Consider the following 27,750-nt stretch of genomic DNA (forward strand, 5'->3'; position numbering starts at 1 on the left):
GAGAAAATGATTGTTCAAGACTACCTTAAAAAATCAAATATGACTGCTTAGAATCAAAATTTTAAGAAATTAATTGTAGCTCAAGACTTTTGCACAGTACTGTACATAGCCAATAAGAACTGATTATATAATGATATTAGAGCTATGTATTTATGTTTACTACTGTTCTATCCCCCCAGAAAATTATTTGCATATATTTATTGTTTGTTATCAGGACGTCAGAAAAGGGGCTCCCACTCTCAGACACAACGATCTGGAGCTGCAGCTAAATTTAATAGGATCTTTCTTCACTCGTGCTCTGCCAGGTTTTCTGAAATTTGGTTACTCGTGTTTGAACAGTATTACTGACAGACAACGAGACAGACCGACAAATAAAGCAGAAGCACTGAAGCCATACCTCTGCCTCACAGGAATAATAGCATTAAGCCTGTATATATTCTCTACCAGATGTTCAGGACTGTTGTTTGCTACAAGTAGATTTTGAAAGGTAATATTAATGCTCATTGATTTAGTTTTTTCAAAGGTTCATATGTTGATCATATTGGCATTATTTTTTTTTAGATCTTATATCACAGCATTAGGCCCACAAAGGTTGGCGGTTCACTTTAAACTGTCATTTGGTTAATGGTGAAAATGGGAGGGAAAAGAATACTTGCAATAAAGTGGGGGTGGATTCTTCAATATTGCAAGTAAGGTGATAGTTCAGTATGGTGCTGTCTTGAAGATGGTTATATTTTCAAAGTGGATTCAGATTTTAATATATATTAAGCTGATATGAATCATTTTTCACATTAGTCAAGGTGTGAATGGGTATATGACTGCTCCTGTTTGTCCTTTGTTTTAGAGCAAGATTGCATAAAATCTATCAGGTCAAATTTCATGAAACCTATTACTGTTTAATAATCAATAAAAAATAACTGCCAGAGGCAGATGGTTGCTGTTGCTCTCAACACATTTCAGCTCTTTTTGGCTTTTTACCCACAAAGGTTTTGATAACAACTGCAAGTGTAGCTGCTGTCAACTTAAATAAAGCTTTATTTTTTTATTTGACCTGGGTTCCCTGTCTGGACCATGGCGCTGCCTCTTTGCTGGTCAAGTGTGAGACGGAAAAGAAAGGAACAACTCCACCATTAATTTTAGCTGTGATGCCCCTGTCATTGTTACTGTTGTTACTATGTAACCAACCTTTTTAAATGGAACAGTTCGTTTCAGCCAGTTGCCATCACAAGTGATGGGCAAAACTGGTGTAACCAGCAAGTAACCAAGACTTTTACTGAAGAAGAGTTTTACTAAGTAGTTCAGTTTTCTTTCGGCACTTTGGTAAGTTGAATAGCTATCCTGCTATAATACAATTTGATTCAGTGAATACATTTTGTTAAAAAGTATAGGGTACATTTAATTTGTAGCATTCCCATATCCTTTACTAGAAAGTGACCACAGAGAGTTGATCAGGTTCTATAAATTTAAACACTGACTGTGTGCATTTCATCCACAAATTTATATCTTTACAGCCAATATGTGATGTTAAGAATTTTATTGAAAATTCATTGAGAGACATTTTTTTCATCTCCCTTGAGATGCTCTGCTAAACCTTAAATGTAGCCACCTTCAGCTTCTTCTAGTTTGTTGGCCATGACAACTGACGCACCTATCAATTGCCCAATTACTTTTTAACCTTTGAAACTGAGGGCGTGTTAATCAATGCAACACATTTGTTGAAGTCCTGGAATTAAAGCTAAATGTCTGCACTTTAGTCTTTCTTGAGTTTTTGGATTCAACAGTAGTGGTATATGGAGACAAAAATGCAAAATTTCTTATAGACCTAAGTCTGTTTCTTATTTGTCATAATTTATGGCCAACAAGAAACAGGAATAAAACGTTATTCTTCAGATCATACACTTTGATAACTTGTTACTTATTCTTCTTTTGACCAAAACCAATCACACTCAAAGCGATTGAGCCCACGGTGTTAAAGGTTGTGAACTAGAACTGCTGCGAGTATGTGCTGTGGGCTTTGGTCTGTTGAGGTACTCTGAGAGGCTTTTGGTAATCCCTCCCCGGTTTCTCGGTTTATTTCCCTCAGCGAAAGGGTTTCTCATCTAAGCCAGAGGTGACAGAGGAGGGCTGAAAACTGCAAGGTGGGAGGAGAAAATATGAGCCCGAGTAATATGAGATGGGGACTTTGAACCCTTAAACGGGCGGATCTCTACCTTTCTAAGTGATAGTGAAAGTTTATCCATAGCTGTTTGCCTTTTGTTTTTAATCTGTGTATTTCTTTGATACTTCCTCCTATGTTGAGCTCCCTCTGTGATTCAGCCCCCTCTGGAGTTTCACTTTGTTTGTGTATAGCGAAATGCTAAACAAAGAACCAAAAGGGGGGTGGGCTGGGGGGCGGGGAGGAAGCAGAACAACAGATTGAGCAGGGAAGATAAAAGAAGAAAGCACCCTGAGGAGATAATAAAAATATCTCACCTTACTCCCTCATCCTCTCCCTCTGCGATAACACCCTCTCCTTTCCTCCTTTTGTATTACTATCACTGACACTGTAGGAATTGTCCTTCACAAAAAGCACTTTATTTGACTGAAGACAAATCATGAAACGCTTAAATTTATAAAAGGAAGTAGCAACCATATCTCATCTGACAGTTCTTTACTAAGCAGCATACTTAGATATAATGTAGACTCAAGAATTTTTGTAATACAACGACTAAATCTTTCCTTTGATTTTCCTGTCGTCTCTTTGACCTCGTCTGTTTTCCAAAGAGCGGTGACATGTCATCTGACATGGCCTCTCTTTGAGAAAAAACCCCATCCTTCCATCCCTTCTCCCTACCTCGTCCTTATTATCATTGCCTGCTCATAACCACCCCTCGCGCTTTCAACAGCCCTCTCTCTCTCTCATCCCCTTCCCGTTCAGTTTTTCTCTCCCTCTCCGTCTGTGCGTCGGCTGGTTTACAGTGGTGACAGTAGATAGTTTTTAATGAGCAGTAAGATGTGGAGCAGAGATCACAGTGAGACAGGACGGCACAGCCTGGCATCCAATTCCCATTACTCATCCATTATTCACACACCGATTTTTATCTCTGGGATGAGGACTTTTATTTTGAAGTGACATTCAATTTTCATGTCCCCAATCAGCATAAAGCTGCATTTATTTTGACAAAAGACATCTGTGTCACAGAAAGGGAATTTTTTGCGCAAGGAACGAGTTCATTGAAGTTGCAACCAGTTCGGCTTCCTTCACAGCAAAACACAAAGAAAACCATAATGAGAGACATGTGAACTATTGAACCTCAAATTTATAGGTTACGCTTGATCTCCTACTGAATTTGTAAGTTTACTCACTTACAAAGAAATAAACAGTCTCTAATTTTATGATAGTTTAATTTTAATCGAGAAACTAAAATTAAAAACAAAACAAAAGTATACGAGGAATAGAGCATGAGGGAGAACACAACAAAGGGCAAGGTAAGACTGAGACAATATGTACACACAGACGATAACGAGGGAACAGCCAGCAGGCAGAGAACAACTGAAACTAATTACAAATGACAAGACGGGGGAAGTAGATATGAATACAAAGCACAAGAGACGAGGTCATCAAAATAAAACAGGAAATGACATAACAGCAAGACTAAAGGGATCTCATTTCACAGTAAAAGCAGATATATTGTTATAATGTTAATGTGCAGCACATACTCATGCACAAAAAGCATGAAGTAAACACTCTGTTATTAAAAGTTTTATTAAAGGTAAAATGAATCTCCCTTGCGTATTTGTTATTATTTGGAGAACTCACTGAAGTTGCATTTGCTTGTATTTTCTTATTCCACCTTGGTGACTTGTTGTGAACTGATCTTATGTTTAAAAAAAAGAACATGAATTATTTTCCTTTGTTCTGAACACTTTGGAAGCACAGCCTTTGGGCAGGTCATTTACTGAGGGTGGGACTCTATAAGAAGGTATATAGTAGCATGCACTTCAACTGCATTAACACATACAGCATGCAAAATACCACAATGTATTGTGCATATTGTGTATTGTATTTATTTCTGCTTTAGTGAGTATACAGAGGAAGGAAAATCGTAGTGTTTCGGTTATCTGTCCGCTCTGTTACTGAGGTGCTAGGCTCCTATACAGTATATCTTCAATAAAGCAATGCAAAAACTAATTTTTAAATGCTGAAGGGATTAGCAGAAAGAATAATCATGCGACCTGTGAAACCTGGTTGTTTCAAAAGTCACAATAAGGAAGTGTAAAACAAAAAGGCTCATTGTTAACGTTGTTATAGTTTATAGTTCAATTATGACACGTGACTGATGATGGGGACAAAATGTCTCCGCTCATTTTGAACCTTTTTTTACATTTCTTTTAAACTCTAATGAAAAGGCAAACCTGACACGGCCTTAGCAGCGCACTCTTTCCATCCAGCACTTTAACCCTGGCCGACTTTATTTAACTGAGAGTTTATATTTGAGGAGTGTGTGCAAAACCAAGTATCCAAGCAACAACAGTGGCACTGTCCCTTTTATCCTGTTTGCCACCTCTGCTACACAACCTTTCCTCACCCTTGAGCGGTTATTGAGAGGATCCAATTTTTGTTGTTCTTTCATTCTGGAAAAAAAACAAAAGAAAAAAAAGAAAGAAAAAGTGCCCTTGAGCAAAACCCCTTGACCTCAATCTAATCCGGTGAAGCTGCTCGGTGGCCATCAGTATGAGAGCAAGGGTGCAGATGGCAGCTTTTCAGCTTTCAGTGTTTGTATGTTTAACTTGCACTCCCTCACACACACGGCTCTCTAAGTCGTCCAATTCAAAAGAAGAATGTGCTCAGTATGAACTCGAGCCTTTTTTCTTTTTTTTTGTATTTTTGAGCCCCCCGTTTTACATTATTAATGCGATTAAAATGCAATAATTTAGTATCCCATTTTATTGGTAAATCATTTATTTAAGAGTTCAAAATTAAGGAATACTTTAGTGTACATTTATTGTCCTGTTGGGGGAAAAAAAACGGAATTTGTTTTAATTTGACCCCTTTTATATTTTCTCCTTTTTCAGGCGAGTTCGGTGAGGTATACAAAGGTCGCCTGAAACCTGTGGGGAAAAAAGAAATCCCTGTGGCCATCAAGACCTTGAAGGTGGGCTACTCTGAGAGGCAGAGGAGGGACTTCCTGTCAGAGGCCTCAATCATGGGCCAGTTTGACCAACCGAATATCATCAGACTGGAGGGCGTGGTCACCAAGAGCAGGCCTACGATGATAATCACAGAGTTCATGGAGAATGGAGCGCTGGACTCATTTCTCAGGGTAACTGCTACACTTTAGATAACTCTCAGGATCGGGTTATCTAAAGGTTTGATTAAGGTTCCTATGAGGGGAAATTCGCAGGGAATGAGGAGTGCCACCACACAGCTACTGTCCAGAGAGGGTCGATGTATTTATCCATTAATATAAACTGCGTCAACCCCGACATAGCCAAACTTACTAAAGTTTAATAATTAAGGCTTACTACACTTTTCTCCAACATAAACAGGGGAAATATAACTGACAAGAGAAAAAAAGGCTTTCCACACTTACAGCAAGTTTCTGCCTAGCAACTCTAAGAACAACCATCACCTGTCTGGACAGCACTGCTCAGCAGCTCAAGGTGCTAATGGTCTGGTTGGTCAGGTTCAGTTCCCAACCATTTATCATCTAGAACTCAACATGATGCTTAAGAAAAATGAAGATAACATCACCTTCAGCCTGACAGGAAGAAACACACGATTTACACTCTGAAATACAAATGATAAAAATTACGATTGAGCATCACACATTGACATGGTACAGTATTATATCACATGCTTTTGCGATATTTAATACCTCTACCAGATCTGAATCTGTTCATTTATTAGGCATACTTAATAAACCGGTAACTGAGTATAGGCACCTTCACCTTCGGTTCAAACTAAATAACCAAACAGAGCAACAGTTGGAGAGAGGAGGACTGTAAGTTTTTGAAGAAATAGACACAAAGACAGAAATAGCCTCCTGCGCTTCCCTTTCTCCTCTCTTCCTTCCTGTGCTCTTTCCGCCTCATCCTGCCAGCCTGACTGTCTGTCAGTCTGTCCGTCTCTTTGATCCTGCCCTCCTTTTGAGGCGCCTCTAAAAACAGAAAGAGAAACTGTTTGATGTTTGGTTCTCACAGCGTGACCCCTTTTGACTCAGAAATCACCCGATGACTCATGCACACACACATACACAGACACGCACATTCACAAACACAATGATCGATCTTACTGGTGTTGCTGTCCTAGCGTGACCATCTTGGAGGCACAAGACCCAAAAGATCAATGCCGTGTGTGTGTGAGTGTGTGTGTGCCTAGAAGAAGGTCTTTGCCTGCAGAGGATTAGACTAGAGGAGCATCAAAGGTGAGGTTTGATGCGCAAAGTGAATTAAAAGACACACACACACACACACACCTTCGACTGCAGAGATGTCAGTGGGGGATGTCAGTGATGTTTATAAGAAACAGAGACAGCCTGGCCCAGAGGTGAAGTAGCAAAAAGGCAAATATTTTGAGTTTTATCAAAAAATGTTTCATAAATCCAACAAAGCCTCCAGCAGCTCTAAACAGGAACTTTCTTAACTTTCCAAGCCACCTTTGTATAGTCTTGGTCAACTCGTTCTTTCTTTCTTTTTTTTGTACTTCTTTTTCTTATTCAGTACTATGCAAAAGTCTAGAGCGACCCTTCATTTCTTCATATTTTTTTATTCCAAGGAGACTGACTTTCTTTAAATGTTTCCAAGCGGTCTTGAGCAATGGCTTTCCAGACTTTCTGAAGGTCTTCCAAAGTTTTTTTTCTTTGGACATTGGCTGCTTTTTCATTCGTTTTCAATCCGGTCCTTCCACCTGCCCATTTTCACATGAATGTTTGTTCTAACTCTGAATTAACAATCATTCAGCAATAAAAATGAATCTACCTCAAGGAATAAAGCACTGTTTTGTCCAGACATGACATACAGCTGGGCAAATAACCAACTTTAAATTATATCTTTAGGCAATTTATTATTAGCAGCTTGTCACAAAAACACATCATTTTTTCCAATTTCTTTATTTGAGTCTGCGAAGAATCCAGACCGTTCTCATTCCTGACGATTTGTCACGTCCCGAGGCATCCCATAGAAACGCAAAAGGTACTCTTCCGCGTCCCTTTGATATGCACCGGATTGTGGATGGAATTCAATAGAATGACACTCCTGGCAGTAACACACGCTCCAGCCGTGTATTCCAGCCCAAACCCAACCTTAATCCGAACTCTAACCATAACCTTATCTCTAACCTTAACTACAGTCTTAATCGTATTAGATAGTGTTTTCTAAAGCAATTAATGATGAGAAAGTAAAATAAATGTACGTGTGTAGATTTATTCCAAACGGTTGTCATGTTTCCTGACATTTCCGAACGTGTAACATACAGAGGGGTTGGTGGCTGAGAGCGTAACATACCGACGATTTGTCACACACACAATATGTTACATTTTGGGATGAGAACGTGTTGGAAGAATGCCAAGAAATGATAAGAAAGAATCCAGTAAAGACCTGACACAGGACCTGAGAGATGCATCTGCTGATCCATCTGCTGTTTAATGAAGCCTCATCAGAAATAGTCTCAGTGGAAGGGTGGCTGTCAAGAAGCCATTGTTAAGGATGGGAAACGGGGAGAAAAGGTTCTGCTAAATTACACCAGAATTGGACTGAAAATCAGTGACAACAGGTCTTACGGATGATGATGAATCCAAATTTGAAAGTTTTAGTTCAAATCTTTTGGGGTCGTTATCTTACAGTATGAAATGCTTTGTGGCAACTGTTGTCATTTGGTGCTATGTAAGTAAACCTGAACTGAAACTGAATTGAGATCCTCATCAGTATGTACCAAGGAGGTCAGGAATGAGGTACAGCAGTGAGTGTCTACAGCCATCTGTGAAATACTGACTTTGACACGATTTGGGGCTGCGCTTCAGTCAGTGAAATGCAGCCACCATCCCATACTATTTATACACTGTCTGATTGGCAACAGCTTCATTTTTGACTATGACAATGACCTCAAACACGTTGTCAATGCAGTAAAAGCATAACTGGATAGAAAAACACACAATAAACACTATCAGTCATGGATTAGCCTCCCAAGAGCCCGGACCTCAACATTATTGAAGTAGTGTAGGATCACCTTTACAGAGATCAGAACAAAACGCAGCCAACATCCAAAGAGGAGCTTTGAATGTCCTAAAAGAAGCCTGGAGAGGTATTCCTGAAGACGACTTGAAGAAATTACGAGAAGGTTTTTATAGAGTTTGAGTATTTGGCTATTAGACTTCAGCTGAAGTTACAAAGTAGAGCAGGGCCCAATGTTGCTAATAGGACAGGACCTCCTGGAATTTACATACAGGTGGTGGCAGAGAGGAAGCAGATGGAGATTTTGAGTTGCCGAGGAGACTTGTCACATGAATGAGAGTCTGAAAGGCACTATGGCAGAGAAGCATTGAGTCAAAGCTGATTGGCTAGCAGAAGACGTGCAAGAAAATGATTAGGTCAGAGCGATGATGACAGAATTAAGTTTGAAAGCGTGGAAAAGCCGAAGCGATGCAAAGAATACACTAGCAGCCTGAACACTCAGGAATGCAGACAGATGAATGTGAAAAGCTTTTCCTTATTGAACTTCAGCATAAACTGCATTTCAGGCTGTGATAAACAATAAAGGTGGCCATGCACCTTGTTCAAACTCTGTTATTGAGATTCCATTTGCTTAAACTTATTTTAAACTAGCTGACATGCAGCTACATCTGACGGCAAAAAGGCTTTGTAGAATTTCCAGCTGTCTACTTTGTATTGGTCCAACATGCCTGCTGTAACACTTTTATCACAGCGTTTCAATTAACTCTCTTCAGAGTGGTTTTCACACACGCGCTGCTGCCCTGAACTTTTCTGTTCGTCACCTGACTGTGAGCTCCGTGTAGGGAAAAAAGCAAATATCCCACATGGTCACAGTAAACAGTCTTGAACCCTGCAGATCCTTTATACAAAGTCTATGTGATGCTCAAGAGAAGAGTGCAGGTAATAATCTGGAGTGGTCATCTTGTTTCCTGCCTCTTGCACACCCTTTCCAGGCAGCGCTACTATCTAAACCAAACGGGGCATCTGAAGTTTAAAAAAGCGTTTGAAGGGAACTCTCTATGGTTGTGTGCCGCATGTGAGGAAGGTCAACTGCAGATCACTGCCCAGAGTTCATGTGTGAAAAATAGCTCAGTAGTAAAAGCATTTGTTATATTAGCGTTGACACAGTTTGCAATTTCTTGGTCCCTTTTCAGAGTTTTTTTTAATTACCGTTATTTGTTGAAGGATAGTCGTCCTTTGGGTATATCACATTTACACACCTGGAAGCTACAAATTCTAACCACAGTCTGACTTGCTGGGCTCTAGGGGGTTAAAGGCCTTTCCTAAGGGCACCACAGTGGCTGTAAGGAGGGAAGGTCAAAGGGATTCATTTTCACTCTTACACCTAGATTTCAGCCTTCCGGTCATAAACCTGTTTCTGTAACCTTCTGGCCAACACACAGCAGGAAGTGTGCTTGAAGATTTAAGTATGTCGGTGTATGCAAAGTTATCAAAATAGTCAGAAGTAAGAAGCAATAGTTGGGTTTCAGATGCTGTATTTTAAGCCTGTGCCAGCCTGCGCCAACACCAACACAGTATGAGCAAAGAAGTGAAAGCAGAAAATGGAATCTTGCAAAAGATTAAGTTCAAGTTTTTTCTTACTTGCATCATCTTGATCAAATTCTTTTTATGCAACTGTAACACAACGTACCACATGTACACACCATCATCTGTGCTGCAAATAGGGAAGGGGATTTGGGGGGACGCGGGGGGGCTAAAAAAATGTTTTTCTCTTATGATATTTTCTGTGAAGTGGTAATAAATCTTCTTACCTGAAAGATTCTTTCTAAAGCACTAAAGTGAAAAAGTCTGATAATGGAAAATAAGAATAATCCTGTCACGGTTCATGGTTTCACAGCAAAATGATGGGCAGTTCCCAGTGATCCAGCTGGTTGGTATGCTGAGGGGCATCGCATCTGGAATGAGGTACTGACACTCACACCCAGACGCACACACACACGCACACACACACACACACACACACATATCCCACTACAGAAATCCATTTTACTATAAAGATGAAGAAGAAACTTTTTCTAATCTTTCAGACATGGGTATGAGGATTTAGATTTCTTTTTGGCGATATCAGTTCTTTCAGATGTTGAGATTTCATGTGGTGATATCCGATGCTGTCTGGTCATGTGCATCAGCAGCTTGAGATGCGCTGTCTCCACATCCTGACGACTCCTTGCTCGGACACATACATCGATATGAGCACGCACATAAACACATGCAACCTCCGCTATACGCTGCATTTGAATCCACTGGTAAAGTTAAGAGAACTGCAACTTTTCAGCTTGGCAGACTGACAAATGCTCACACATACACACAAACTCACACACACCAGAGCCTATCTGTGTTAAATGCAGGCTGTGATAGCACAAAAACATGTTACTGTATAACATACATTAAATCCTATTCCTGTTTTATCGAAGGTAGCTGGCAGTGATAACATGCACTCACAGGCAAACACACACACACACACATAACTCTAAATCCCATTACCTTTTTATAGTAGCCTAGGTAGCTGGCTACAGATAACACAAATTCATACAATAAATCCTGTTGATGTTACAGGTACCTGGCGGAGATGAGTTATGTTCACCGGGACCTGGCAGCTCGAAATATCTTGGTTAACAGTAACCTCGTGTGTAAGGTGTCTGACTTCGGCTTATCACGTTATCTGGAGGAGGACACCTCCGACCCCACCTACACCAGCTCGCTGGTACGTAAGCTAAAAACACACTAACGCTTCCTTCTGCATTCCTTCATTCTGCAGACCAAAGGTGGGCAAAATGTTTGTTGCAGTGGTAGCTTTTCTTTACCAGGATGCTGGCCTGTTACTCACATTTGTTAAAAAATAAAAAGATGCACCGCTTAAGAACTTTGGTCTGCCACAGTTTAACACAGAGAAAATGAGAAGTCTCTGGATTTGTGAAAATGCAAATTTTAACCATTTTACAAGTAGGTCAATCATTTTAAAATAAAAATACCATGTCTTCTAATGCCTAAATGCATTGCACGGCTGCTGTGTAACTGGCTGATTAGGCATTAGGTTGTGTTGATGAGCCGTTGAACAGGTGTACCTAACAAAGTGGCAAGTGAATGTATATAGAATATGTAGGAAAGGGATAACATTTTTCCTATCCAAACCATAGTGGTTTCAATTTGTAGTCCATTTGTAGTCCAAGTACTGTCGACCAATTATATTTGAGCAGTCAGAACTTTCTTTGTCATTACTCATCTACCTTGTAGAGGCTTTTATATAAAATGATTGAAATGTATTTTCAATATATACATACTTTTATATGTTCAACAATTTGACTGTGATATGTGTTGTTTCCTACACACTTATCTGTGTGGTGCAGCCAGTCTGGAATCTTAATTAAGACTAAACTGATAAAGGCCGGATTGAAGTTTGTCCTGCGGGTGGTGAGTTGGACATTTTAGAAAGACTCAGCTTGTCAGATCGCTGGTGCATTGTCACACCGATTTTCCATCAATCTAAGCCGGACTTCACGGGCCCGCTGCCGTACCTCAGCTCATCTGTGCTTTGAGCTGAATGTTAATACTTTAAATTAAAATGTGCTCGACTGATTACATTTAACATGTTGGCACACACTGCTTGAAGGTAACAATTTGTGTTATTTGTTTCTGCCACTTCTCACTCGTCCCTGTGGTTGTGACTGTACTCACAAGCTGCCAAGTAGCTTGCTCGTTAATAAAAACTATGTTGAGCCACTTATGATGTTCCTTTTACAGTTTAGATGCCTTTGCACCCAAAAACGTTCACTGAGTCTTTTTTTATTTTTTTAATATCCCGTGCCAGTCCTGCATTGGCCATTATCCTGTAGACCTATAGGCATAGACCTGGCCGTTCATATTGTTCACACAGCATGTTAACCCTGAGGCTGATAAAAATTCAATTATAAGCTTAAGAGATCATAAATTTAAGCAATATTTTGAACTCGCAATGAAAAATCAGAGTACTGTACTCCATGGGAAGAATAAAGATTCAGGCTATCCTGTTGGGAAACAAATATAATTCATAATTTAACCCTCTGAGGTCTAAAAACGGATTTATGCTTCTGTGTTAAATCTACAACACAGGTATGTTGTAACTGCAAAAACCTCCACAGACATGTAATGTACTTACATGTAAATGTAAGTACATGTTGTGTTGACACAACCCGTAACTATTGTGATTGGCCTGTTCAGTACAGCTGATTCATCCTGTGCATCCAGCTATGTTTTCTCTGCAGTTTTTGAGTTTATTAGTGAGAAAACTAATAATCAGAGCCTCAACCTCACAACCTGACTCACAAGTCAAGAGTGGGCCATGGCACAAGGACATGAACACTAGCACTTTGGTTGTAGGAGACTACGTTAGTTGCATCGTTGACTGGACCAAGATTCACCACAGAAGTCTAAATTAGTTTTAAATCTTCATCAGTGATGTCACTGACTTTAACTTTAGGTCCTGTGAATCAAAAATATGTAAGTTTTGTTTTTATTTCTTTGCTCTCCCAGGTCTTGTTAATCAGGGAACAGATTCATTTTGGTACATCAAAAACTATTCACATTATTTTTCCAAATAAAAATTCCGTTTTAGCCTTTCCAAGGGAAGGGTATAGCCTGGGAGTATTTTTGAATCTCCTTAAACAAAAACAACGTGAGTCAGTGGGCTCAGTTGTGTTTGCTCACATCTATCTGTCGTGAAACACTGTGTTACCTCCTTACTAGGATAACACAGAGATGAAGATTTGAGATTTGACAAGAAACAACAGGAAAACTAGATTAAACTGAAACATGCAAAGAAATAAATCCAAACCAATATTCAAAATGCAAACAAAACCCCAGAGCACAAAACTAACCAGAATTAAAGACTAAAGTAAATACAGAGATCTAGGACCATGGTAGGGTTAAAGAAAAGTTCTTGCCTGATGGATTAAATACACACTGCCTTAAACTCATGTCGCTTGCCTGGCTTAAAAAGGAGTCTATTAAAAAGAAATGTTTGTCTTAAGCATTTCCTTTAATATATTAAATTTGATACACCAGCCAAACCAGCATATGGTAATGCATCCTTTTATCCTGGATTTCACTCAGCAGTCAGAAGGAAGAAGTTTTTGTTTACGCACTACTTTGTCTTCATTAGAAAAGACAACAGCAGGCAGATGTGGATTTGTCTACGTGAAGCAGGTGGATGCTATCAAGCATCTGCTTTGTCTACACCTCCACACTCGAGAACAAAAAAAAAAGTAGGAAAATTCAGACGCATGTTGCCTGCCCTGAAATTTCCCCTCAAATTTGCCATTTTTCTTTCATTTTTTTTTTAACACATGTGTGCATAATGCACAGTTTTCACCACCGTGTCTGATAAGAGACTTCAGCTAAGAACTATGTGACGAATACGTAAGCAGAACTATCAGGTATAAAGCTACAAATCCTTTTTTCCTTCCCTACTGCCCTTAGTTATTTATTTCCTTCTTTTGTTTTTCCCCTTTTTTCTCCCACTTTTTTTTCTTTCTCTCAGGGAGGTAAAATCCCCGTGAGGTGGACGGCACCAGAGGCGATCGCCTACAGGAAATTCACGTCAGCTTCAGATGTCTGGAGTTACGGGATCGTCACCTGGGAGGTGATGTCATATGGGGAGAGACCTTACTGGGACATGAGCAACCAAGATGTAAGTCACCACCTGCTTGCCTGAGAGAGGGCAAAAGAGAGAGAAAGAGACTCTTAGTTTGAGTTCTCACTGATCTCTGTGATTGTAAAATATCGTGTACGTCTGTTCCAGCACGTGTGAGTGTGTGTGGCGTTCGGGGGATGTGTTTGTTTGTTTCCTCCGTCACAGCAGGGTGTCTGCATGTCTAGGAAACACACATGGAAAATGAGGACATCAATTTAAGTGTCACAGAAATGTTTGTTCCATGAAAATCAGACCAAAAGGCAAAGGATTTTTTTTTCTTTGCTGGGATTTTCTTCTGGGAATATTTCATGGTAGTGACAGCTTTATTCCAATTACCTTCACAGTGTGAGCAATTTGCCGCAGCATTTCTTTACCTTGTGTTTTCTTGCGCTCTCCTTGTGTCTCGTCATATCACGCTGATGTTTATTAAGTGTTCTGAGATTACATTCATCCTGCCGTAGTCAGGGCACATTTACTGGTTTTGTGTTAAAAATGGTAACACTTTATCATAACCACGGTGAGTAAATATTAAATGTATAGTTAAACTTTAGTTAATAGCTGAGATAACATATATATTCCACCTTAACATAATAGTGGAACTTGTGAGTAGTTGTGCATAAAGCAAACTGCAATGACAACCATAAGTGATGCAGGACACAAACCACCTTTTCCTACTACCCCACCCGTCTTCTTATTTAAATATGTTTTAAAATCTGTTTTACTGTCATCACAGCTGTCAAAATAATGACTCTGGATTCAGTATTTGTTAACCATTTATAACTTTACAGTAACCATTCAGATAAGAGACAAGTTAGCCAATTAGGAAATATCATTTCACATCATTTTATCATTTTTTTTTTACTGTAAATGAGTCCTGTTATATATTTAATGGTTATTATAAAGTGGTGCCAGAAACACTTGTACTTTCTTTAGGGTGAGGATTCAATTTTGCTGTTAAACCCTAAAGGGGATGCAGTGCAGTCCATGAAAATGAAGGTTCCACAAGACTGGACTGCTGACATTTTTATTTTTAAGTTTCTGTTCTGAGAAGAAACATGATGCGCAGATTATAGTTACAGCACTAAAACCCACTTCAAATCACTGAAGCTTTAAATCCAAATTCTAGCTTTCTCAAATGATATATCTAATGACTTTGACACAAAGGAGGCTGGGGATTTTACAAGCTTCCAATTTCGCTCCAGTCAAAACTTTAAAATACATTTTATTGCCGCAGAAAATCTGCCAAGCAGCTTCTAGTGTGTTTATTACCCCAGGTAAATATCTTCAATCAGCACCTTCTTAACTCTATTTCAGGAAACCACAGCCCCGCTCCAGCAGCATTTACCTGGCCTTAGACCTTGTTAACTCAAACTATATATACCCCCCCAAAAAACCATCTCCATTGAGACTGTGTCAGCTCCCAAACAGACAAAAAACAAACCAAAAACCAGCAATAAAAAACTTAAACATAAAAAATCAAAAAGAAAGAACAATACAGAATCCACATCTGAACCAAAGAGTAAAACAGTGAAATGTGGATTATTAAATATTAGGTCTCTCTCCTCCAAGTCTCTGTTAGTACATGACTTAATAATTGACCAACAAATCGATTTACTCTGCCTTACAGAAACCTGGTTGCAGCAGGATGATTATGTTAGTTTAAATGAATCAACACCCCCGAGTCATTCTAACTACCAGAAACCTCGAAGCACAGGCCGAGGGGGCGGTGTGGCAGCAATTTTTCACACCAGTCTATTAATTAACGAAAGACCAAGACAGACTTTTAATTCATTTGAAAGCCTGATGCTTAGCCTTGTCCAACCCAGCTGTAAAACTCAGAAACCAGTCTTACTTGTTATCATCTATCGTCCACCTGGGCCTTACACAGAGTTTCTCTCTGATTTCTCAGACTTTTTATCTGATTTAGTGCTCAACTCAGATAAAATAATTATTGTGGGTGATTTTAACATCCATGTAGATGCTAAAAATGACAGCCTCAAAATTGCATTTAATCTGTTATTAGACTCAATTGGCTTCTCTCAAAATGTAAAAGAACCCACCCACCACTTTAATCACACTCTAGATCTTGTTTTAACATATGGCATAGAAACTGAACATTTAACAGTGTTTCCTGAAAACCCTCTGCTGTCTGATCATTTCCTGATAACATTTACATTTACAATAATTGATTACACAGCAGTGGAGAGTAGACTTTATCAAACTAGATGTCTTTCTGATAGTGCTGTAACTAAGTTTAAGAATATAATCCACCCACTGTTATCATCTTCAATGCCCTGTACCAACATAGAGCAGGGCAGCTATCTGAACGCTACTCCAACAGAGGTCGATTATCTTGTTAATAATTTTACCTCCTCACTACGTACGACTCTGGATACTGTAGCGCCAGTGAAAACTAAGGTCTCAAATCAGAAGTACCTGACTCCGTGGTATAATTCTCAAACACGTAGCCTAAAGCAGATAACTCGTAAGCTGGAGAGGAAATGGCGTGTCACAAATTTAGAGGATCATCATTTAGCCTGGAGAAATAGTTTGCTGCTTTATAAGAAAGCCCTCTGCAAAGCCAGAACATCTTACTATTCGTCACTGATTGAAGAAAATAAGAACAACCCCAGGTTTCTCTTCAGCACTGTAGCCAGGCTGACAAAAAGTCAGAGCTCTACTGAGCCAACAATCCCTTTAACGTTAACTAGTAATGACTTCATGAACTTCTTCAGAAATAAAATTTTTATCATTAGAGAAAAAATTACCAATAATCATCCCACAGATGTAATATCGTCTACAGCTACTTTTAGTACCATTGATGTTAAGTTAGACTCTTTTTCTCCAATCGATCTTTCTGAGTTAACTTCAATAATTACTTCCTCCAAACCATCAACGTGTCTTTTAGACCCCATTCCTACAAAACTGCTCAAAGAAGTCCTGCCATTAATTAATTCTTCAATCTTAAATATGATCAATCTATCTCTAATAATTGGCTATGTACCACAGGCCTTCAAGGTGGCTGTAGTTAAACCCTTACTTAAAAAGCAATCTCTAGACCCAGCTGTCTTAGCTAATTATAGGCCAATCTCCAACCTTCCTTTCATATCAAAAATCCTTGAAAGAGTAGTTGTCAAACAGCTAACAGATCATCTGCAGAGGAATGGCTTATTTGAAGAGTTTCAGTCAGGTTTCAGAGCTCATCACAGCACAGAAACAGCTTTAGTGAAGGTTACAAATGATCTTCTTATGGCCTCTGACAGTGGACTCATCTCTGTGCTTGTCCTGCTAGACCTCAGTGCAGCGTTTGATACTGTCGACCATAATATCCTATTAGAGCGATTAGAACATGCTGTAGGTATTACAGGTACTGCACTGCAGTGGTTTGTATCATATCTATCTAATAGACTCCAATTTGTTCAAGTAAATGGAGAGTCTTCTTCACATGCTGAGGTTAATTATGGTGTTCCACAGGGTTCAGTGCTAGGACCAATTCTATTTACATTATACATGCTTCCCCTAGGTAGCATCATTAGAAGACATAGCATAAATTTTCACTGCTATGCAGATGATACGCAGCTCTATCTATCCATGAAGCCAGGTAACACACACCAATTAGTTAAACTGCAGGAATGTCTTAAAGACATAAAGACCTGGATGGCCGCTAACTTCCTGCTTCTTAATTCAGATAAAACTGAGGTTATTGTACTCGGCCCTGAAAATCTTAGAAATATGGTATCTAAGCAGATCCTTACTCTGGATGGCATTACCTTGGCCTCCAGTAATGCTGTGAGGAACCTTGGAGTCATTTTTGACCAGGACATGTCCTTCAAGGCACATATTAAACAAATATGTAAGACTGCTTTCTTCCATTTGCGCAACATCTCTAAAATTAGAAATATCCTGTCTCAGAGTGACGCTGAAAAACTAGTTCATGCCTTCATTACTTCCAGGCTGGACTACTGTAACTCATTATTATCAGGATGTCCTAAAAACTCCCTGAAAAGTCTTCAGTTAATCCAAAATGCTGCAGCAAGAGTACTGACAGGGACTAGAAAGAGAGAGCATATTTCTCCTGTTTTGGCTTCCCTTCATTGGCTTCCTGTTAAATCCAGAATTGAATTCAAAATCCTGCTCCTCACATACAAGGTCTTAAATAATCAGGCCCCATCTTATCTTAATGACCTTGTAGTACCATATCACCCTATTAGAGCACTTCGCTCTCGCTCTGCAGGCTTACTTGTTGTTCCTAGAGTATTTAAAAGTAGAATGGGAGGGAGAGCCTTCAGTTTTCAGGCCCCTCTTCTGTGGAACCAGCTTCCAGTTTGGATTCAGGAGACAGACACTATCTCTACTTTCAAGGTTAGGCTTAAAACTTTCCTTTTTGCTAAAGCATATAGTTAGGGCTGGACCAGGTGACCCTGAATCCTCCCTTAGTTATGCTGCAATAGACGTAGGCTGCCGGGGATTCCCATGATGCATTGAGTTTTTCCTTTCCAGTCACTTTCTCACTCACTATGTGTTAATAGACCTCTCTGCATCGAATCATATCTGTTATTAATCTCTGTCTCTCTTCCACAGCATGTCTTTCATCCTGTTTTCCTTCTTTCACCCCAACCGGTCGCAGCAGATGGCCGCCCCTCCCTGAGCCTGGTTCTGCCGGAGGTTTCTTCCTGTTAAAAGGGAGTTTTTCCTTCCCACTGTCGCCAAAGTGCTTGCTCATAGGGGGTCATATGATATGATTGTTGGGTTTTTCTCTGTATTTATTATTGTGCTATCTACTGTACAATATAAAGCGCCTTGAGGCGACTTTTGTTGTGATTTGGCGCTATATAAATAAAATTGAATTGAATTGAATTGAATATAAAGTTTTCTTTGTAAGATGAACTGCCGAGAAGTTAATCAGTGGCAAGATCTCCATCCTAACTATAAGACTGAGACATAAGTCTTTATTTAAATCATAAAACTAATTCATTTCTTTATTTTTCTCTGTGGAGCACCATTTTCCCCATGTAGCTTCTATATCACCTTAAACACCTCTTTCCCCTTATTTCACACATTCACATTTTTCTACCCTTCTCCCCTCCTCCCTTGCAGCTCCCCCAGTCTTCTCCCCCATGCTTGCTCGCAAGCAACAGAAGCAGCCTATGCAGCAGTAATGACACAGTCAGTATAATGACAGAGACAGATTTATAATGGCAGAGACTGCGTATAATGATGGTGAAAGTGTGTGTTACCACTAACGAAGGTCTGCCGGGGCATTAACTATGCATGAATCTCACACCCTAAACTCACACATATGACACACACCCTGCTAATCCACACACACACATGCAATCATACATGTGTAAAGGCATGCATGCACACACACACACAGACTTACACACACATGCAATTTCAAAGAACACGGAGCGGGGAAATTGTCAGCGGAGCCACTGCAGGTGCTGTGTTCAACATGAATTAATCATGAAAGAGACCTGTGATGTTTCACTACATTCGCTGCTATTTTGATTGACAGTGGTGCTTAAAGTGAATTTATGCGGCACAAAACCCGAGAAGTGTGCCGGGGTCAAGTAGAGTTCACTCAGCGAACAGACAAATCCCCTGTGCTGCATTTACTGTAGGAGAAGCACCGCATTACCTCAGCTTACCGCGAGGTAGACTTCCAACTACACTGAGACAGACTTGTTACTTTACATTTACAGGGAACTGTGACAAAAAGAAAAAAAACATGCACACACTAAAGTATTATTTCATTCTCGCACTACTGTAGAGGTAGAAGTTTGGACACAGACGTGCAAATCACAGGTGGAGCGAAAACAAAGTTTAGTAGGTCAATGATCAAAGCAAGGAGAGGCAGAGGAGTCTGAGGGGGCGAAAGCTGGCAGGAGTAAGTCCAGATACAGGCAGAGGTCATGCATAAATGTAGGTAGGCAGGATAACATGACAAAAAGCTGGACCACTCTGGCAGGAATGCAAAACAGAAAATCTGGCAGTACTGTGGTTACAGGGCAGAAAAACAGGAGCAGGTGTGCCGGTGGATGTGGAGGTCAATTGATGGGGAAGGGTGGGTACACACCAGGGATTTTGAACCGATAAACAGTAAGCTGAAATAACTGTTGAGGCAGTTAATTTGTAGACAAAGGGTCTTAGTTTTTGAATTTGGACAACCATTTTTTCTGAATAATCTGTTACCAGTACACTGGATGGGGATGTGGTGGTTGAGATGGCAGAGGTATAGAGGTAGTTTGGTAGTAAAGGTAGTTTGTTTCATAAAAACTCTGCTTTCTTGGATTGACTGCTGCAACAAATCCTAACCCTGACGCTGACAGAAGTTACCTCGACTAAATGGAACAACAACTTCTAAACAGCTCATCTCCAGGCTGTTCAACCCATATCAGAGCGGGTGGTCCTTATGTCAGAAGAACCACCCCCTCAATGTAGCACTGAGTGATGGCAGAAGGAGCACAGCTGTCAGAAATCCCAGCACTGCCTTTCTCGGGTGATTTTTGCAATCTCTGACAACCAGCCATAGGTAGTAACCATCATTGACGGTTCCTCACTGGTATAAAGTCTGCCACCAGGTAGCTCTTAAGTGTGTATTGTCCTTCCCACGATAGAAGAATATTCCTCTATAGCCAAGGGAACATGCATCGTCTTTGATACCTACCTGGCATTGAGTTTGAAGATTGAGGCCAGACCAAGAATGTGGAATCATATGAAAGGTGACCGGCAAGGGCAAATTTTAGACCAAGCTCAAGGAAAACCGAACTCCTCCTTTCTGACACAATTGCACAGACAACTCCAAAATGTTGGGACGTTTCTTTGGTCACTGTGACCAAAGAAAAAGATGCTCTAAGCACCCTCACCACAAGCCTACATGAGATAGCTCCTCACAGTCAGGACAAAGCAGACACAAAAATCTTTCAGCACGTCAGGGTCAGATATTCTTCTAAGAGCCGTCAGCGTTCTACCAGCCCTTAAGGAAATTCGTGTGCAGCAGTTGTTGATTGCCTTTGGCTACGGACAGAATCTGAAGTAGATCCTTGTGCATGACCTTTGCCTATCTCTGAGACTAGAGAACAGCAAAGGGATTCTCTTCTTTCATGCTTTCACGGGCTGTGTTTTGTTGTTTCAGCCTTGCCCATCAAAGACAAGAAGACAGCTTAGCAGACATGGGGGAGTATGTAATGAGGCGTCTGATCACTTCGTCAAACTCAGCTAGTATCCACCAGCAGTGCATGTTGATATGAAGATATTAGAAAATTTTGTGGACAAGATATATAACAGGTCCAGTACATGACCTTGCAAACCTGGCAACGATGATGCCAGGTTTGCAGGAAAGAGTGCATTAGCCACAGACATGATTGCAGAATATTACCTATTGCAGAGAGTTGTCAGCAGTTGTACGGATGCAGGTCAGAATGTTGTGTGCTCTGAAAATGTTGTGTTTCACCTATACAGCACTGTGCAGCTGCAGTTTCTAGGACCCAATATGTTTGAAGAAATGCTCCAGTGTTGTCTAAATTGGATTTGTCTATTTTCCTTTACATTCAGCAGCTAATGTAAAGAAATGTAGTTTTCATAAAGCACGAGAATAACATTGAGTTTCCTCAGTATTGTTGTATTGATACTTAAGTTTTAATTCAATTTCTGCATTTTCCTTTGTTAGAAATAAACAGAAAAGCTCTGACAAGTCTTCAACACTAGGCCAAATCAAGTTTTACCTCAGATGTGTCATCAGTACAGTTCTGCCATTTATTCTCTTTTTATGGCTGTTGAGTATATATTAATCCACCTTTAATTTATAAGGCAGAAAAAGAGACTGATTGTATGTGTCTAAAGAGTGTGAAAGATGACAAGAAAGATGATAGTAATTGGATGTCTGAAACAAGAAAAATCTGCTAGACAGAGCATGTATAAAAGATGATAGAAGGCACTTTTTAAACCTTTGGGGCACACCACAATGGGAGTTTTAAACATTACAACGATTGTAATTACAGCTGGGGAGAAATAAAAAATAATAATTTCACATTTCTGACACAGGGGGCAGAATAATTTCAGATAATGGTTACTAAACGTGATATTTCCTTTCTTTGATTATTTTTAGAGTGGCAAGGCAGGTAGTTTTAAATTCCATGATGTTCTGGATAATTACATTCTGCACTCAAAGGTATCCTGACACATCTAGCACAACCTCTTTGCTTTACAAAATTCCTGCCTAAAAGTTTTCACAGGGAGGAAAAAAAAAATCAAAACTTTGAAAGAGCTTTATCATTCTCAGTACCTGCACTGGCGTGATGAAATCAAAAGCTCCTCTGTGTAAAACTACCTGCCTTGACATCTGAGACTGCAGCAGAAGTTACTGCTTCTTAGAGATGAATATCTGGATATACTGTGCGACTGCACGCTGTGTCAGGATGAAGTTCTTAAACGGAAATTGGATCCTCTTAACTAATCCGAGTTTTCATTTTTATGTGGTTTTAAATAAAGCTGAACGAGGCAAGATTGTTCTATAAAAATATGCCTGTCTTTATCGACTGAAATCACAAAGGAGCCATAACACAGAAGACGTTCCACTCTTTGCCGTATGCCGGTCTGCCTGAAGCAAGTGACAAACAGCAGCAAGAGAGATCGACTCAGGGGGCTGATCTTTTTAGCCCTTTAATATGTCGCACATCACAAACCAGCACCATACTGTGTTCAGTTTACTGATGTCATGTCACAACATTTAATTTCTTTTGAACTGTTTTTCTTTCCCACTCTGATTTGCCTTATATTTACTTCATATTTATGAAAACCTACTTTTGTCAAATGTATATCAAAAGTGACTAAATACAGTGAAATACTATATATCAAGACTTTAGGCTTTAGGCTTTGATTTGGGCTAATCGGCTAACTCTTTTATATATTGTTAAATCCCTTGGCCTACAACTGGGCGCTGTATACACTAGATATGTGCTGATATGTCAGTCAAATATCAGCATATCGGCTGATGTTAGCCTTGGCGATCATCATGGGCGTAGCTAACGTGACGTCACTCATTTGTTTCTGAATTCCGTCTTTTATGTTTCATCAAGCACCAATGATTAGATGCAACATTATCATCTTGGTTGGTGACAAAGAGTGCCTGGTCTGACTGTGAAACTGGCTTGTGACTGACAAGTCATTAGCCAATAAACATTCAGGTTTCATACCATAGATAATCAGCCATTTGAAATATAGTATAACCGACATTAAAAACACAGATTCAATATTTTCAGTATGACCATAATCCCAAAAGTGACTGAGACCATAAATTCTGTGGGAAAAGTTTTTACAGAGGTCAGGGCAAAAAGCCCTTTTTCCAAAGATTTCGGTAGGATTGGAAGAGTTTTTGCAACCACAACTATCGCCATCTGGTGGCCTTTAGATAGAATGCAGGTTTATGCTACTTCCATGTTGATTTCTTTTTGTTGACCAAGAAACTACGTGTATGTCTGTATTGCCAGTGACTGTTATAAACTGCAATTATAAAACTAAAGTAGCAAATTAAGATGCCCAAATGGTCTATAGAGCTATATCATTATCTATGATTATATCATTATCTAATTAATTTCTTCACAGTTTAAAAGTCTAGAGATCATTTAGAGATGACTGCTACCATATCACCCCAATAGAGAACTTTGCTCTTAGGGTGCTGGCTTCTGCCTCCCATTCTACTTTTTTAAAAGTAGAATGGGAGGCAGAGCCTTCAGCTTTCAGGCTTCTGTGAAGGCAGCTCCCAGTTCGGGAGACAGACACCCTCTCTACTTTTAATATAAGGCTTAAAACTTTCCTTTTTGATAAAGCCTATAGTCAGGGCTAGATCAGTTAGCCTGGTTTGGTATTGGGGGCACTGAGTGTTTCTTCTTCACTCACTCTGTGTTTATACACCACTTTCCATTTAATCATTACTATCTGTTTCTTTTGCACTGTATGTCTTTTGTCCCGTCTTCCTCCTGTCACCCCCTGAGCCTGGTTCTGCTGGAGATTTCTTCCTTTTTCCTTCCCACTGTCATCAATTGCTTGCTCATGGGGTGTCATCTGATTGTTGTGGTTTTCTCTGTATTAGTGTAGGATCTTTACCTTACAATATAAATCACACTGAAGTGACTGCTGTTGTGCTTTGGCGCTATATGAATAAAATTGAATTGAATTGAATGTACATTGTTTATAAAATAAAATTTGGCAGTTGGACTAGTCAGAACCCAAACAGGTAGGAGATAGAGCTGGACTCTTTGGAGCGTGACCCTTGTGATGTGATTGGTTTTGAAAACTCCCTGAACACAAAAGTACCATAAGTTAATGATGGGGAGAAGGAAAGCTGTACAATTTAGGAGGTACAAATTAGAAGGGGGAAAATAGAATACCAGGAATAGCACGGATTTAATAAGCTACATCTTCCTCATTAAACCTTGCCAAAGCTTTATTATAAAGATACTGATTATATAAGCTTTCACCAGTGAGCCTGAAATATACATCATGCTGCAGTTTTCTTCCATAACCTTTTGTGGTCATTTGGGTCTTCTCCTTTTCCTGTGTGACTCTTCTGCTGTGCCCTAGGTGATAAATGCTATAGAGCAGGACTTCAGACTTCCAGCTCCCATGGACTGTCCAGTAGTGCTGCACCAACTGATGCTGGACTGCTGGCAGAAAGACAGAAACGCCCGGCCAAAGTTCCCCGATATTGTCAGCATGTTGGACAAAATGATACGCAACCCTGCATCTCTCAAAGCCGGCACCAACAACATGGTCCCTGGGTGAGCAGAGATACAAACTCATTTACATACACAAACACACTCTTCCTATCTTATCCCTCTGTTTCCCTCTGTTTTAAACTCCACGTTCTCTTGTATCTACTCTCTGCAGTCCTTCCCATCATCCCTTGTTAGACCGTGGAGCTCCAGACCTAAGCAGGGTGAGCTCAGTAGAAGACTGGCTGACTGCATTGAAGATGACCCAGTATAGAGACTCCTTTCTGGGCTCGGGCTTCACCTCTTTGCCGCTCGTCACACAAATCACAGCTGAGTAGGTTTAGCCATTAAATTGCCTCTATTTTTGTCTGTCTGCTTCTCTTTGCCTGAGTCTCACACTTAGCTGATCCTGCCAAGTCGGCATCTTTTTTGTTGGAAGACTGGTGGGGCAGCTGGTTGGCTGACTGTGTGAACACTTGTCTGTCTCTCTGTATCTGGCTTGCTTACTGCCATCCTTATTTTTTCTACTCCTCATGGTATAAAATGCTCCAAGTGCCATTATATCACAGACAAATAAAAAGCAATGTGTCCATGAAAGAAATTTGCACAGTTTAGCAGGGTTTAATCAATGAATGTACCTTCAGTTTTGTCATTAGAAGAAATGAGTTGATCACTTTTATCCTGTCTGAATTACCCTGCAAAGATCACATATATGTGAGAGAGGTGTCTCTTTAATTCTTTTAGACAGCTGCTGGGCCTGTCCTTAATTTTCTATCTGTGAATAGTCCACCCGTGGTTGCCGCCCTTACCTTTGACCAAAGCGCCAGACCTGGAGCTGGTCCCCATTGGTTGCACTGTGGCTGTCTACCACTCCTAAAATAGCTAAAATAGGTCAAAAGCAGAGGGTAAATTTCACCAACGGGATTAATTAAGTGTATTTTAACACAGTTACGGTGTAATAAAGGCAGAGTTGGAATACTGAGTGAACTTTAAAATACTTTTCATGCAAAATGAATCACTAATATGAGAAAAATGGAGGGAATACCTACCTGAAGTCACTTTTTAGGAGTTTTTAATTAGGTATTCATTTACCTCTAAAATAGTGCTGATTTAAAATGTAGCCCATGCTTCGTTGCTATTACATAGCTAATATGTAGTAATGTACAGTACAGTGCAAATGTCTTTGACTGCCCATCATTTCTTTGTATTTTGCTGGTAAAATGGAGAGTAGTTGCAGCAGTTTATTGAAACATGAGTAGAAATTATAGCATATAAGCCCAATACATAGTTATAAATATTGACTTTCTTCATAAATACCAGTATTTGTTATGGAGACGTTTATTCTTCAAAACAGCCTCAACTTTCTTAGGTAAGCTTTCTTGTGCTTTCTTTAAATAGTCTTCAGGAATAGTTCTCCAGGCTTCTCAAAGGTCATTCACAGCTCTTCTTTGCATGTTGGCTGCCTTTTGTTCTGTTTTCTGTCACGATAATCCCACACTGCTTCATCTGGGCTCTGTGGAGGTCAATCCATGACTGATAGTGTTCCATTGTGTATTTTTGTCTGTCCAAGTATGATTTTACTACATTGGCAGGGTGTTTGGGATCACTGTCATGCTGAAAAATGAAGCTGTTGCCAGTCAGGCGCTTTCCAGATGGTATTGCATGGTGGATCAAAAATCTGATTTCCATCAGTTTAGACAGGATCCCCAAACCCCCAAATCAGGACACATTACTCTGTGATGGTTTTAGACACTCACTGTTGTAGTTACTTTCTGACCTCCTCTGTACATATTAGTGATGATTTGAACAAGAAATTTCAAGTCTGTATTCATCACTCCATAAGACCTGTTGTCACTGATTTTCAGTCCAGTTCTTGTGTAGTTTTGTATGATTTAGCCTTTTTCCCCTGTTTCGGTCCCTAAAGCACAGCGTCTTGACAGCCACCCTTCCACTGAGACCATTTCTGATGAGGCTTAGGCGAATAGTAACTGGAAGGGCTTCAAGATACCTAAAATTTTCAGTTTAAATAAATCTTTCTGCGATGGATGGTGTACCTATTTACCAAATTAAGAAAGGAAGTTATTACACAGTACATGCTAATGCAGTAAACATTCAGAGTGTGTCTAAACCAGGGCTGTTTTTTTTCTTAACAGCTAACACTTACAGATATCGCCAAACATGCAAGCAATCACAAAGCTACTGTACTGAAAGGAGGACAGCTCTAAGGATACACTCACTGAATGTTGTGTGTGATTGTGCCAGTTCAAACTGTGGCTGCACAGAACGGGCAGATTGTGGGTTGCAGCTTTATGCAACCCACAATCTGTTATTTGTTACAGAAAACCAAAGCCATCCTTACATAAGAACTTAGTCAAAAATATAGTTTGGACTTGTCCACTCATCTTTGTGAAAACCAGTTTGGCTCAGATCAGCACCTCTTCAAAGTTTGTTAATTTTTTTTAGGTTAAGGGTTTTAGTTTTAAGGTTAAAGCCGGTTTAGGTTACAGTTCGGATAATAGTGTGGCACTCAGTTGCGGTAGTTAAACTTAGAAGCAAGAGATATGAGAATGCATTAATGTCAATAAATGTCCTTTCAAAGTTAACCCACAAACATGCCCGTGTTTGTGTATGTGTGCCCCTGCACCCACGCACAGACTGGAGCAGGCAGCAACAACTCTTGACTGACAACCACTTTTAGCAAAAATATAAGAGCTGCTCATCTAAACAACTCCGCACTGCACTAAGGCAGGATTTGTGTATTGCGGTTTAGGCTTCGACACTCTGGCCTGTCATTCACTTTCAATGGGGTGACGTCATGCGTTACAGAACTGAATTGTGAATTCATTGCTTTGCTTTTTTTGTGGTTTTCGTGCTGAAATGCTGAAAAAAAAGTTTTTCCAGTATAATCACATTTATTCAGATCCTGCAGCCATTCAAATCGCTTTCCAAATCCAGAGAGAGCGAGGTCCATTTCAATATCAAAGTGTAGCAGAAGTTGATAATTGTGGTGAGCCATTAGCATCAACTGAGCTAGAGCTAGCTCAGTTAATGCTAACAGTTTATTGAAGCTTGTCAGTGAGTGGTTGTTGTTGCTATGACAATCGTGCCAGCAAGGATGGGTGCCCCTACACCTTAGTCACACCCACTTTATAACTC

At 39.9% G+C, this 27,750-nt stretch overlaps 1 protein-coding gene across 1 annotated transcript in view; it reads left to right on the forward strand.

The window, feature by feature from the left end:
- The window catches only part of LOC134646589 (ephrin type-B receptor 1-like), a 120,298-nt gene that overhangs the window by 90,559 nt on the left and 1,989 nt on the right, over nucleotides 1-27,750 (forward strand). The window contains exons 14-19 of the mRNA XM_063500403.1: nucleotides 5,056-5,303; nucleotides 10,049-10,116; nucleotides 10,768-10,915; nucleotides 13,727-13,876; nucleotides 24,464-24,660; nucleotides 24,770-24,928. Of these exons, the coding sequence (XP_063356473.1) occupies nucleotides 5,056-5,303; nucleotides 10,049-10,116; nucleotides 10,768-10,915; nucleotides 13,727-13,876; nucleotides 24,464-24,660; nucleotides 24,770-24,928 (970 nt within the window). The remainder of the gene's footprint in view (nucleotides 1-5,055; nucleotides 5,304-10,048; nucleotides 10,117-10,767; nucleotides 10,916-13,726; nucleotides 13,877-24,463; nucleotides 24,661-24,769; nucleotides 24,929-27,750) is intronic.

This window comes from Pelmatolapia mariae, linkage group LG17 (assembly GCF_036321145.2).
Source record: "Pelmatolapia mariae isolate MD_Pm_ZW linkage group LG17, Pm_UMD_F_2, whole genome shotgun sequence".
Taxonomy (NCBI): Eukaryota; Metazoa; Chordata; class Actinopteri; order Cichliformes; family Cichlidae; genus Pelmatolapia; species Pelmatolapia mariae.